The sequence below is a fragment of the Platichthys flesus genome, chromosome 5, assembly GCF_949316205.1.
Source record: "Platichthys flesus chromosome 5, fPlaFle2.1, whole genome shotgun sequence".
NCBI classification, from domain to species: Eukaryota; Metazoa; Chordata; class Actinopteri; order Pleuronectiformes; family Pleuronectidae; genus Platichthys; species Platichthys flesus.
Window position 1 is genome coordinate 14,554,246 of NC_084949.1, and position 14,100 is coordinate 14,568,345.

Here is a 14,100-nt window from a genome sequence, read left to right on the forward strand (position 1 = left end):
ACCAGATGTATTTCATGTGCACTACATGCTGACGGAGCAAGCACTGCACGTGTTATTTATTTGAGCTGTAGAGACGTATACAAGAACCGTGTGTGTTGCTACAGGCCTGTGTTGATTGAAGTGGACCCACCTTCTAACATGATGTGCAACACGTCTCTTTCTCTCTCTCACACACAGTTGTGTCTCCATTCAGAGTACATTACATTGATTTACAATGATCTCCTGGAGACCTATATGCTTATCCATAGTTACTATACTTGCCTAAACCTAGCCTTAACCTGAACCTGAAACTAACCTTAGATATAACCATGACCTCAACTTAAACTTAACCCAACCTTAAAACATGTCTTCACCTTAAAATTTAATGATTTAAATTATGAGGGCCTACTTTTTGTCCCCATGAGAAAGGCAATTCCCTATAATGAGATTTAGGTCCCCACAACATAATACATGGGAACACACACACACACACACACAAACTCACACACACACACACACACACACATTATTCAATTGTGTTTATGAATAATGATAAACCTTTCAATCTGCACAGACAGTGTAAATACCATCACATTTTATTCCAAATATTATAAGAGCCGTAAAATATATTTTATTCAACATAATTTGCGTAAAGAAAACGCAGAAATAAATTGGCCTTGTTGTAAGTCTAGGCCATAGCCAGAGTTATATACATAAAGAGTTTATTTAACAGAGAAGAAGATTCAGTTAATTTCTCTGTGAGTTCAGACATTCAAGGGCATCATTAGATCATCAAATCAAATGAAATTAGAGGAAATGTTTAAAGATGCCAACAGGATCAGTGGATAACTGAGTAACAGGGTAGTTGGGTGCGATTCCGCGAAGCGAGACGGGAGGCATGAAGTTTGGAGGCAGAGATGCAACGAGGGCGCAGCGTCCCAGGTGGAGATGTTCTAAGGGTAAAGACGAGGGGAAACTCTTGGAGAGAAGCGAGGAGAGCTCAGGTATAATCCGGCTCACGGGTGGGAGGCTGGGACTAGTGAGAGGTCTTAAACCCCCTCCTGTGTCCAGGTCAAGACCCTGGAGACAGGAAACCATCCTGCGTGGTCCGAGCAGAGGAAACACGGACGTGCGGCTGATGCGCTCTTGCGCCTCGGAGTCCCTCACCGTTCCCAAAAGGAAGTGTCGCCTCTTGAAGCGTTTCCTCCGCCGTAGAAAACTCCCGTTCTCAAACATATCTGCGGACAAGGGATCCAGAGTCCAGTAGTTTCCCTTCCCGGGATTCCCAGGCTCCCGGGGTATCTTCACGAAGCAGTCGTTCAGAGACAAGTTGTGCCGGATGGAGTTCTGCCACGCGGGGAACTTCTCGCGATAATACGCGAAGCGCTGGCTGATAAAGTCACATATCTCACTGAGGGTCAGCCTCTTCCCTGGGCTCTGCAGGATGGCCATGGTGATGAGAGCAATGTACGAGTAGGGGGGCTTCGCCGAGGACCCTCCCCAGCCGGCACCGCGCTGCAAACGCACAGAGAAGCCTCCATCCTCCCGCAGCCGAGGAGTGAGGGAGGACGCGCTCTGCTCCAAGTCTGCCTTCGTGTTACTGAACAGTGACCCACATGTGTTCCTCACATCCCCATGACCTCCTTTATCTGTCTGTCCCTCCACGTCAATATCCGTCTCCGGCTCCATGCAGTCCAAGGTCATGGTCCCCAGAGTGTCCGGTGGCCGAGCGCCTGTTTTGGATGAAGCAGGCGCAAACCCCCTTCTCCCCTTGCATCTGACTGTATCCTCCACTTTTCAGCTCCCTCTGCAAAATCCCTCCTCCTCCTGAACACAGCAATGAGCTGAGACACGCAGCTTCAGATTATGAATGGTCCCCTAGCATTAACTGATGACCGGTAATCCACTCAGTTCTATGATCAAATTAATGGTTTGTACAATATTTAGTTTATTTCGATTTATAGGCCCATTATAGCCTGTACCTTCATGGAGTTCACAGTCCCCATGTGTATTGATTAGCAGCAGTGGGAGTTAAAGATTCTAGCTCAAACTCTATTTTTAATCAGAGGACCCTCAATGGAGATTCGCTCTAATAATAAATTATATTGTTGACTTTTATCATTGACTTCATATGCGATCAGCTTCGTAAATAATCAATGTGGGGTCAACTTTAACTAAAGATACGTAAATGAGCAATTAGTTGTAGAAGCTGAACATCCTTTTAAGTTAAAAAATAACTTTTATGTATAATATACCAATTATATCATATTATAGTATTCTACATGCCTCTTAGTGGGAAAATACTTAATTCTATATTGCATATATATGGATATATCTGAGGAATCTACTAAACTGAAGTTAAAGTTCTCAGTTACTTCCCATCACATGTTTATTATCCTTTGAAATTGCAATGGTAACATGTCAACAGCAGGTGAAACTGGTTTGGGCTGAAGTATGTTTAATGATTAATTGTATAGAGCTTAGTCTTTTTATGTTGTTGGCCAACACAATGCTCATTTTCCCTCAGTTCCTCTTCACTTGACGTTTTGGCTCATGGAGAGAGAGACAACTCTCTCTCTCTCTGGCTGTTTCAAATCAGAAGACGTAATCCATTTTGAAATAATAGCTGCACTGTATCAATCTGCGTGAGGCCACCCACTTGGCAGTAGATACTGCAGGGTGGGCTGAGGAAACTGTGGGAAGCCTCATTAATGAACAATTCTTCCCCCTCACATACAGTTTAATGTGATAGGTTATGTGTAGGGCACCCCTCTAAAACTATTATTCTATTTTCTAATTGCATTTTAGTGTGGGTATTATATTTAAATCAGGACCGGGCAGTGCTTATGAAGCTACACACATGAAAGAGCCGGGGAAACAGAGTGTTATATGTAGACTTTAATACAAACCCGAACCCATCCAAGTTCACACAAAGAGGGTTTTTTTCCTCACAGGAAAAAAATGTACCAACGTTAGCAGCAACAATCCAAATACACCAAGATAAACAAACATCCCAAAAATAAGTTAGAAATGACGACGAACACAACAAAATAAATAATTTAACTTGTGCAACTAAATATGTGGCAGACAAACTTGCTGTCAAGGCCAAGATGATGTTAATTATTTTGCATTGAATAACAGTGAACACAGCACTGAGCTCAGGTTGCAGTGTTTTGGTCCTGCACAGAGATAACTTTGTGTTGCAGCTGTTGCTTGAGACCAACGACCATTATACACAAGCAACACTGAAGCTATTGAGATGAAAACTCAACAATTATGAATACACTTTCCACAGAATGTGTGTAGTTCTTACAGTAGCACTAAAGAATCCCATTTATTTGTGCTAAATGACTCCGAGCTCTGCTACACACTGTCTGTGCTCTGTGCTCAGCAGACAGAGGGAAGACAAAACCAATCAACTGAATAAACTTTGTCAGACATGCTACATACAAGGACCAGTGCAGGCGAGATAGAGGTGCACACCACTCTTTAACAGTGCACATTTTTAAGTATTAGAAGGTTCTAGTTTTAAAGGATTTTTTACCAGTTTATTGATTTAGTTAATTTATATTATATATATTTTGTAAATTAATTATGTTGTCTGAGGTGCAAAACTGAGGCAGTGAAACTAATTTAAATACCCTGAGTCAAGTAAAATACAAGAGGCTGTTGTCGGTTCTTTCTTTTTTTGCGTTAACATCTGTACTGAATTGTCGAGGACAAAGAACAACAGCAGAGACAGGGTACAATCTTGTGCTGCTGTGTGTGCAGAGCTCCATCACACGTGGACATTAAAAGCCTTTTCTCTGTGTAGGTTCCCTAGGTTGTGTGTTTCCGTTGAGCTGAGGTCAGCCTCACCAAGTTTCCACACCTGAGGCAGCATGAGTTGGAGTTCCCCTCTTTCCTGGGGATATGCCAGCAGTTGACACAGCGCACTCTGTACTTCTTATACCTTGTGAAGAGATACACAGGTGATTAGAGTGATTATATGAAAGTTCTTTGATGAAACACACTCCGGCTCTACATCACATTATTATAAAAAAATGTATATTGCCACCCAGTGTTTCAAATCATCCTGGGCCTTGCAGGGCCAATATCCACATATATAGAGTCAACCATGAGGGATTTCTCTACATCATGAAATATGTGTGTGTGTTTGTATATATATATATATATATATATATATATGATTAATATGAGTTACCTTATCCCACAGGCATTACAGAGCGGGGTCCCATCCTCTGCATCTCTCCACATGGGCGTCTTCCTGGTGCCACACGATGCACAGACTTTATCCTCTGATGCAGCAGAGAGAAACAATCATTTTGAAACCAGTTTATTTGTAAATATAAAGAAGAAGAAAAAGAACCACAAATTAAAGACACATCCGATTAGATTATTAATCTGTATTATTTGACGTCATTCTGCAAATCAAACATTTATGTTAATGTTGAACATTGCCTGAAAACAATAGCTTCTCATCTGTAAACAGACAGTCAAACATATGTAACATCCATGTCACTGCGATAAACTTAAATCCTGATAATCCTCCTCTTAGAAATCCAACGATGTAAAAATAATAATGGTCCTACAACAATTACATGTTTGAACATCTACTCCACTTTGACTTAATTTATGATGGGCACTTGTCATGATAAACACTATGGTGTTAGAATGTTTACACTGCAGTTTCACCTAAGAATTAAAAATGTTTAAACCCTGTCCTAAGCAAATTACACTGTTGCCTTACATGTTGTAATAACAGTGGCACCCCCTAGTGGAGAAAATTGGCATTTCTGCAGCGAACATTATCTGCATGATACACATTTGAATTTTGTTTCCTTTTCTCCTTGTAGGTTATAGAAAATGTATTTAGAGACAAACCTTGTGATTTTCAGTTCATAAACATAATCAACTTGACTTGACAAGATCCATGATTATTTCATTAATGAGATACTTGTAGGACTCAACATTACCCTTTGGAGCAGGTGTAGTAAGGTATGCAAAGAGTGTAAGTATTCAAGTGTTACTCACTGGAAACCGTCAGGTCACTCTCCTCCTCTGAGCTGCAAGTTTTGAGGGTTTTCTGGGATGTCCGTGTCCTCAGCCTCGGCTTTCTCACACACTTGAAGAGTTCCTTGCTGTGAAGGGTGCCGCGTGCAACAGATGCCAGCAATGTGTGATAATTCTATACATTTAAATCACCATCTTCTAAAGTCACACACACCAAAAAAATGCAGTACATCTGTCAGTACCTGTACTTTGAAGTTATGAGGAGCCGACACTGCTCCCTGCTGTCGTCCAGCTCCGAGCCCATCCTGAATGTCACACCCAGGATGTCTGGGTCTTGGATGTCAACACTCCGGCTGGGATGAGGTTGTTTTCTTGGAGTCTTGGTTCTCCACCGCCAGGAAGACGGAGGAGCAACTTCCTCGATTTGCACAGGCCTGAGTTCTGGTTGTATCTTTGCGGAAGGCACATTGTAGCTCGATGATTTTAGTTTTTCAACCTGCGATGATGCGTCCTTTGATGAGTTAGGTCCTGTGGTTTTGAGATCAGTTTTTAGGAATGAATGACACCTCTCATCGCTCGGAGGCGACAGCTGGGTGTCACACGGGGTCAACACAATGTTGGCGTTGCAGTCTACTGTCAGTGCTGGCTTTGGTAGATATACACCTGTCTCTTCATTTGAATCTACAATCAGCTGGGTATCGATGGGTGCATTGTGCAATGGTGCTTGTGACAAAGCATTTTCAGAGAAGGGCACATTCAAAAAGTCCATCTTACACTCCCGGCTCAACTCTAATTGTCTGTTAACATTAAACATGGCTTCCCTTTTGTCCCAACTTTGCGGTTGAGATGAGGCAGTTGCATTATCCTTCATCAGCTCTGGTAAAACAGTGTCTGTTATTTCAGCAGGCTGAGGTTGAAGACGACAACCCACCTGGGAGTCTTTATAAATACTGAGCCCTCTAACATCTTCCACATCACGGACAGAGGCTTGAATTTGTTGTCTCTTGATATGAGAAGTGTCACTTCCGACCCCTTGTACTGTAACATCCGTTGTAGCAGTTGACGATGTGAGAGCTGAACGGCCTAATTTTGCCTTGGATGATACTGAACCTGGATGCGGTTCCTCCACATCTCCCTGATGCAGGATCCTGTCACACTGCAGGTTGATCAGACTCAGCACTTTCAAGGGGCTGGCACCCTCGCGACGCGGCTCGATCAAACTCGTGACCTTGCTGCTGTGACGTTCCTCCTCCACTTTGTTCACCTGATTTAAAGGCGAGAAACTGTGCTTGCAGAAACCGTCACATCCTGAATGCTCATCCTCTCCCTCCGTCTCGACGATGACACCCCCCGGTGTGGACGCCTCGTCGAGACTTTCGGAGGGCGAGTGCGTACCCGGGACACTGCTGTGGCCAGGGGACGCCAGCCTGGACACTTCTTGGAGGAGGTAGAAGAGTGCAGAGTGAGACCCATCCTGCCCGGCTGTCTTCTGGTTTCCTTGGATAAAAGTGGCTTGTGTCGTCGGCCCTGTGCTCATGTTGAGGTGTCTCCATCAGAAAGGAACACACACACACACACACACACACACACACACACAAAGACAATAATAAAACATTTCTTAAAACTTGTATCTAAGAATTATTTTTCCTTGTGTAACCCCTAATGTTTTTACCTCTTAAGGCACATGACCTTATATAAATTCTAGGGAGTAATTAAGATGTCTTGGATTTAGAAAAACAGCTACTTCACCATTTGAACAGCTGCTGTACCTGAGCTCCTGTGTAAGCTAGTGCTACAACAATTTTAACAGTTGACGACATAACTCGACAGTTAGGATCAGCTTTCTTTTTGGTTGTTAAATACATTCCATCTTTGTGGCCTACAAACCAGAACATCCGGGTCATTCTTATTAAGTGTTTCACTGCTGTTCAAAAGTTAAATAAAGTAAAGCTGCACATTCTCCGTGTGGACACCGTGTGTTTGTTTTGTTTTTTTAAATAGCGACGTTTCTTTTATTAAATGTGACTTTTTTAAACTCACCGGTAACGATGAAACAAAGCTGCTGTTGATGTCGCAGATTTTCGCGGGTGTCAACTTTTAAAACTGTCGCGAGCGCACGAGCTGATCGCAGTGATTGATCTGGTGGGTTTTATTAACGACTAAAAGGAACGTGTACTAAAGCGACTTGAATGTTGAAAAACGTTTTCCTACGATCACAGATCGTGAACTTAGACTGTCTGTAACCACCGCGTATATCATCCTCATGTCCGCCTCAATTCACCATGGCTCCATTTAAGCTTTAGATCGGTGTCCGTTTTAGCATCAGATCTCATGGATGGACTTAATAAATCCAATTATTGCAAACTTTGATCCATAACCTGTGATCGTACATCACCTGGGCCCCGCGATCAGATTCTCACATCAACCTCACCTATCCTTCTTCTTCTTCTTCTCCTCATCGTCAGTCCTCCTTACTGACCTGTCATAGCCTCTTTAGCTAACCCCCTCTCTGCCATCAAGGGGATCAACGGTACAAGAGCTTGTACTGAAAATCAAAACCCAACATCCACCGATCGCTGCATGTGTTGATTCTCACCATTCACCACCAGGATCGATCATCAGCTGATACGGATGAGTCGGGGCCACACTGGTTGAGCTGGTAGCCATGGCCGGCCCCCGTGTAATGTTGAGCCGCTCGCACGGGTGTTCCTGGTTTACACAGATTACACCTGCACGGGGATAAAAGTGAGGCCCCTCAGCAAACTCCAGTTTCACCTGGAAGCTGCTGCAGCAAACAGCTCCCTGCAACAACACGTGAGGCCTGTCTACGTATTTGATATTTGTTACCAACTAGTACTGAATATTTAGGTCTGGATATATCAATGTTTGCTTCACTTCTGCCATTTTTCTCTAAGTGGTAATGGAGGACGTGTACAAAACATACTTTTGAAATCAATTTTTATTGCACAACTTTTAATGTTTTCTAATACATAATACACACAGTTCACTGACATGAATGTGAGCTGGATTTAAGTAGAGTAGACGAACAAGTTAAGGTGAGATGAGGTAAACTGATTTTGTGTCGACCAGCTTCAAACCAGGATCACAGCAAACCTGAACCACGTCAACTCGTCGAGCCACACTGTCACCTGACAGGAAGTGCTTCAACATGCATCTTTCATCTGACCTTCAGAAACACAACTCACAAAGAATGATTTGCTTGTTTATAGTGAATAAAATTAGTTTCTACAGTCTGGTTTGTGTATTTAAGAGTCCACCCTCCCACCAACCTTGGGTTTCCAGATACATTTATCATAATATACAGCTGCTTCCTCTGTATCTGGCTTTTGTCCTTGCAGGAGAAAAACAAAAACAGCTACTAAAGAACCAGACTCGTAGAAATGAGAATAAATGCCATGTATACAATATCTGACGCACCAAAAAAAGTGAAATGCTGAACTGAGAACATCATGTGATACTTGTGCGTATATGAGCTGTAACAAGGAATGTTCCATTTGACGGCATAACAATACTTTGTTAAAAAATGGCTCAACAATGACAACCATAAAATGTCAAAGTCCTCTCAAAGAACAGTTTAGATTGAATTGTCTAGTTTGGGCTTGAGAATGCTCCACATAAATAAATACATAATCAGTCAAACCATCCCAGTTGTTTTTTGAACAAACCATTAGTTTGACCCTCAGTGAGAATCAGTATCTGACTGTGATCTCATCTGCAGGCCGGTCATGTCATTGGTCAACTGTTGAATTTGTCAGTCAGCAAGACGTCTTGGGAGTTGCTACGGACGTTACTATCTTGGCCGTGCGTCGCCCCCTCTCTCAACCAGCACACGTGGTGTCGAGCTCACAGAGACGCCCTCATTTCTTTCCCAGTCCCCCTTCTTCGTCTTTTGGGCCTCTTCTCAGTGAGGTTTGGGAACATGGCCGTCCACATAGAAGTTCCTGGTGACTTTGGGCAAGGTCAACTCGATACCGTCCATCTCTGGAGTGAGGATTATCTGGCACCCGAGCCGGGAGTTCTCCTGGAGCATGGGCGCCATGTCCAGCATGTCGTCCTCCCTGACAACCAACATTAATCAAATCAGTAAATATTACCAATGATCGTCCTTTCACCCTATCACACACATTCGTTGAAATGTAAATGTAAACAAGCCAACCGGGCAAGTAGGTTCCGATAAAGTCAACGATCCTTCAAATGCCAGAGAACATTGTGAGCTTCTTTCCCTCTGGCGGTAGTTACTTCAAAATCAAAACAGTAGCTCAGTTTTTTGCTTATATTTTTACTTATAGTTATATGGCAACTGTTTCGCCATCTTATCCAGGATCTTTCTGGCCTAAAGCTCAATAGGATATATACAAGGCAATAGGAAAAATGAGCAAAGTAACCTGTGACATAATTTCCAAAAGCTCAGTTTTACATGTTTACACAAATACACAGGAACCAGTGATTTTGAAAATCTGGCATTTGTAAAAATCTTCACTGTAATGTCTTTAAACTTAGTTTGCGTGTGGACAAGAGACACAGACAGAGGGTAAAGTTCTGAAAAATATCTGCATTAGTTTGGACACAAGACTTACCGCTCATCAGGCTCTGGCAGTTTGTCGAAATGGTCACCGTTCACATAGACGTGACATGTTGAGCAGGCTAACGATGCCTCGCAGGCTCCTGAATAAAACAAACAATCAATAAAACAATAAAATAATTAAAACAGACCTCAATAAAGAGCACAACCCTGCACATGATTGACTAATTCTGTTAGTAGAAAATAGACAAGAAAAAAGGAGGTGGTCTGATGCCCTTAATTAATTTATCAGGAATCATAGTACTAAACATTGGAAAAATCAAGATCTATGCATTCCATCAGAATCAGAATTCTTTTTATTGCCATGTATATTTGCACATACAGGAAATTGACTTGGTGTGGTTGTTGCACGAAACATTTAAGAGAAATGCCAGGTGTTGCAATGTAAAAATACAAAAAACTAAAGAATTATGGATCCACCCCCTTAATCAATATCTATTTCCCTCAGGTTTGGTGGAAATAAGTCTAGTAGTTTTTCCATAGTCCTGATAACAAATAAACAGACAGATATGGGTACAATAAATAACCTCCTTGCCGGAGTGAATAAGAAGCAGTTGACTTAAACTTTGATTAAATATTTAACAGATTAAATCACTCACCTTCCAGCTCGATTCCATGCTTGTGAGCCAAATACATAGCATTATCTCCCACTTTGGCTCTAACTGGGATCCTCTGTCCAGATCGATTTATATACACCACATTCACCCTGAACAACAAAGATGAGGGCAGGAGTTACAACATATTTTTGTAACTGTATCAGCCGGGGTCTTTCTTTGTAGAGTTTGCATGTTCTCCCCGTGTCTGAGTGGGTTTTCTCCCACTGTCCAACAAGTGCAGTCTGGGGTTAGGTTCATTGTAGGTGTGGATGTGAGTGTGAATGGTTGTGCGTCTCTATGTGTTGTTGCGACCTGTCCAGGGTGCTGCACCCCCCCCCCCCCCCCCCCCCACAACCAGCTGTGATCGCCCTCACCTTGACCCTCATAGGATCAGCGATACAGATAACAGATATATGGTCAGTGGGAAGTTAGGATTGAAAAAAATGTGATTATTTAACTGACCTTGAACGCAAACCACATGTAACCTTGACTAAGTTGAACTTTACAGCTAAAGAGCAGCAGAGAAGTTGTTCTAGTGCTACAGATACAGGATGTGTGCGTGGATTTAAGACAAACTTACACATCCTCTGGGTCCTCAGCATTGGAGACCCCCTCCTCACTGTGGTGGAGACCTTTGGAAAGACAAACACGGACAGAGGGACAGAGAGGGTGAGATCAGCTGCTCCTGGTTGTGGAAGGGAGGGATGAGGGGAGGGATTAGACTTGTTACACAAACTTTCTCAACCAGAGTGAATGCTGGGAGTGTTAATGAGAGGACACATTTATATAACTGCTCTTCTCCAGCTATCACATGAAAACCAAACATTACTGGCACAAGTCACTGGTAAAAATACACTGCCAGTCCCCGCTCAATACAACGTATGGGGATCACTTCACTTCTAAGGACATGGGCACTGTTTTGTTGAGGCTAAGGCTGTTAGCAAACGGCAGCACTCACCCATGCTCGTCTGTAAATGTCGGTTTATGGTCCTGCAGCTGGGGAAGGAGCCGCTCCTCTGCCGGCCCGCCCCGCCGGTCAACCCGCTACTCAGCCGGTACAGAGGACATGTGCTACAGTCCGGTTTGACTCGAGTAAGTCTCAAAGTCAGACCCACGCTCGACCGGACTGCAGCTGCGGCAGCCATGTTTCTGTTGTGGTCACGAGGCCCACAGTGGCCAATGAGAAAACAGCGCTGGCGGTGCGAGGTCGCCGGGAGTTTGCGCAGCGCCGACAGCAGATGGCGCTGTAGGTCTCTACCCACACACACAGTACAATGGGAACAAACGAGCAAGATGATTATCACTGTTAGTCAAACAATAATAAATGAAAAACCGTTGAAGAGAAACTTCAATCAAACAGTAAGAGCGAGTTCAAAAGTGATAAATAAGAAAAATCCATAAAAAAGACAGCAATAATAATAAGATTAAACACATTAATAATTCAATCAAAGAATTGTAAGCATAAAATAAAATACAAAATGTCATTGACCAAAACAATCTATATGGACTGCATTTATATGCTGTTTAATAAAAAACTATACACAATAGTAATACTACAACTTTATACAGCAATAATATCAAAGTGCATTATCCCCATCTCTACATATTCTATCTTCCAGTCTACTATTCTTCCACCAATATTTTCCATATGGACAGCCTATATAGGAGGGCTCCTGTCAATGTTGTCTTTTGTCATATTAGTATCATGGCCTTTCATATAGTAGTTATTGTGTATAAAGTTTTTATATTGTTCTATTGTGTTTCCGATTGTTTGCCTTCCTTTTTTCATTTTAAATTGTAAAGCACCTTGTAATTGTGTATACAAAGATTCTATCTCTTTTTATCTTATGTGTCTCTTTTATCTGTGTTGTCTTATGATAACTTTTAACCAAATGGTTTTCCTAGTCTGCTGTTTTTAATGTGTGAACAAATGAGTCTAATTCAGTGTTTATTCAGAAGTAAAGGTTTTTTCCTTACATTCCACCACTCCCTGTTTAGTCGTATATTTCTCACCTCAACTTGTCTCACGAGCTATAATAAAATATTGATTATATAATAAAGTATATTACCAAACCATGCAAATGTAATTTAGTCTGAATGTTCTTACTTTACATAAACATCACATTTGGTGTCACTGTGTTTTGTTCCGGTCGCAGTTCTCACAAGTCTAAACCTGTCAACTCATATCCCTGTGAAGAAGTGAAACTTCCCTTGCTTCTGAAGAATCAAATTAAAATATGTTATATTTCCACACAGTCCCATTCATTCCTCAAAGCATCACACAACAGTAAATACATGTTCTGCCATGTTTTTGCGCTTCAGAGGAAACAAACCTAGATAAGAAATCTGATGCAGGCTGGCAGTGCATGGAGAACTGTTTGCATGACATCAGCTACTGATGTGTGAAGTCAGAGAAGTGCTGTTGTGACTACAGCCTGGTCTCAATCTTACCTCTCAAAGAAAAAGAGAGATCTTTCTTAGAGAAGAGGAAATATATATCACTGTCTTTGGCATCTGCTTGGGGGAAGTTATCCTAAACAGAACTAACCTATTAAACATGTAATCCCTTTACAGACTTGCAGAGATCCCACAGAGGAGCAATGTGTGGATGTTTGAGATGTGATTTATGGGCCTGAGTGACTCTATAATGACTTCATCCGCTGTAATTTATCTGTCTTTTCTTATCTTTCCCTCTGTGTTTCATGCTGATCAGTCCTTCAAGGGAGAATCACACTCACAGAGTCGCTCTTAAAATGTACGCTAACCCCCCATCTGGACCCATAACTGGAGAGGTTCCTCCCATGTGGATGGCCGTAAAACTTAAATGGGGCGCTTTCGTGTCTGCGTTTTTTCTACAGTGAGTGCTGGGAGGAAATTCACTGGCATATAGATTATTGCACTTTATATATTCTCTGAATTCACATAATAAAACACTATCACACTTTCATGCGTGTGCTCTCTCAGACACACACCTGTGCCGGAGTTGAGTCTGGGGACCGTTTACCTGTGTCTGTGAAGTATGGGAAGTTAGTATATCACTGGGCCCTCTGCAGGTGTATGTGTGTGTGTGTCGGTCTGTGTGTGTGTGTGTGTCGGTCTGTGTTTGTGTGTGTGTGTGTAAAATGTATCCTGATCCTTTAGACTACACTTTGATGGCAATGACGTACAATAACTCATATACCCTTTATTTCATACTTCTTTTGGTATTATTTACATCTTATTGTTAAGATGTTTTTTATTTGTATATTTCCTTTGTATACCTTTTTGTTGATTCTTGAATCTTTCTTAGCGCTTTCACACGGAAATACACGCAACAGTCACTTCTTCAGAAAGACACGCACATGAACCCACACTCCCTGACTCCCACACAAATCACAAACACTCTTTAAGTGCATGTGCCTCTTCCGGGGCCCAGCCGCAGCAACATGTGTGGACATTTTTGCAGCGATCTGATGAGTCTTCCCAGAGTTTGATTTGTGGAGAGCTTATATTTCTGAGAACAGATAAAACATGGAAAGAGACAACATTTAACAGCCGTCCATAGGGTGCAGTTCAGTTCAGTTCCTACCATTATAGTTTATTATGCCATAGTCTTTTGGTATTTCTTGAAAACTGAAGATGGAATTTTTTGAGTCTCCATTTGGAACTTGCCGATGACTCCAGTTGGAGTCTGCGCAGACCAATCAAGAGTCAGAGTCAGCTGTCAACATTAAATTTCACCCCGTTATATAGCAACAAATAATTAATAAAAACCAAACTTATAAGAAAATTGAATACTTAATGAAACATCTATGTGATACGAATGACCCAAAATGAAGAGATATCATCTTCAACAAAGTTGTATATGACGCTTACTTTGATTTGGAGGGGACAGGGTTTATTTGCTATACTCCTGCCAGCCACCAACGG

The 14,100-nt window shown here is 42.1% G+C and overlaps 3 protein-coding genes across 3 annotated transcripts; all 3 read right to left on the reverse strand.

Annotated features, from left to right (window-relative positions):
• Positions 1-549: 549 nt before the first annotated feature.
• On the reverse strand, positions 550-1,727 carry LOC133953315 (forkhead box protein D1-like). The gene has a single exon (XM_062387190.1). It carries the CDS (start codon positions 1,681-1,683, stop codon positions 787-789), a length of 897 nt encoding a protein of 298 aa, XP_062243174.1. The 5' UTR covers positions 1,684-1,727; the 3' UTR covers positions 550-786.
• Positions 1,728-2,876: 1,149 nt separating this feature from the next.
• Positions 2,877-7,678, reverse strand: zglp1 (zinc finger GATA like protein 1). Its single transcript, XM_062387153.1, has 5 exons — positions 7,589-7,678; positions 5,235-6,539; positions 5,014-5,120; positions 4,184-4,277; positions 2,877-3,931 (listed from the first exon to the last, which is right to left on the reverse strand). Exons 2-5 carry the CDS (start codon positions 6,527-6,529, stop codon positions 3,799-3,801), a joined length of 1,629 nt encoding a protein of 542 aa, XP_062243137.1. The 5' UTR covers positions 6,530-6,539; positions 7,589-7,678; the 3' UTR covers positions 2,877-3,798.
• Positions 7,679-7,933: 255 nt separating this feature from the next.
• On the reverse strand, positions 7,934-11,350 carry fdx2 (ferredoxin 2). The gene is made up of 5 exons (XM_062387203.1): positions 11,150-11,350; positions 10,772-10,823; positions 10,195-10,301; positions 9,591-9,678; positions 7,934-9,071 (listed from the first exon to the last, which is right to left on the reverse strand). Exons 1-5 carry the CDS (start codon positions 11,334-11,336, stop codon positions 8,915-8,917), a joined length of 591 nt encoding a protein of 196 aa, XP_062243187.1. The 5' UTR covers positions 11,337-11,350; the 3' UTR covers positions 7,934-8,914.
• Between the last annotated feature and the right edge of the window lie 2,750 nt (positions 11,351-14,100).

Excerpts from the sequence above, each read along its gene's own strand:
- fdx2 (XM_062387203.1), bottom strand. The coding sequence starts at position 11,336 with ATGGCTGCCGCAGCTGCAGTCCGGTCGAGCGTGGGTCTGACTTTGAGA. Across the intron at positions 10,824-11,149 it reads ACATTTACAGACGAGCATGG|GTCTCCACCACAGTGAGGAG; the intron begins GTGAGTGCTGCC and ends GTCTTTCCAAAG. Across the intron at positions 10,302-10,771 it reads GCTGAGGACCCAGAGGATGT|GGTGAATGTGGTGTATATAA; the intron begins GTAAGTTTGTCT and ends TTTGTTGTTCAG.
- zglp1 (XM_062387153.1), bottom strand. The coding sequence starts at position 6,529 with ATGAGCACAGGGCCGACGACACAAGCCACTTTTATCCAAGGAAACCAG. Across the intron at positions 4,278-5,013 it reads GAGTGACCTGACGGTTTCCA|AGGATAAAGTCTGTGCATCG; the intron begins GTGAGTAACACT and ends CTGCTGCATCAG. Across the intron at positions 3,932-4,183 it reads TGTAATGCCTGTGGGATAAG|GTATAAGAAGTACAGAGTGC; the intron begins GTAACTCATATT and ends TCTCTTCACAAG.
- LOC133953315 (XM_062387190.1), bottom strand. The coding sequence starts at position 1,683 with ATGACCTTGGACTGCATGGAGCCGGAGACGGATATTGACGTGGAGGGA.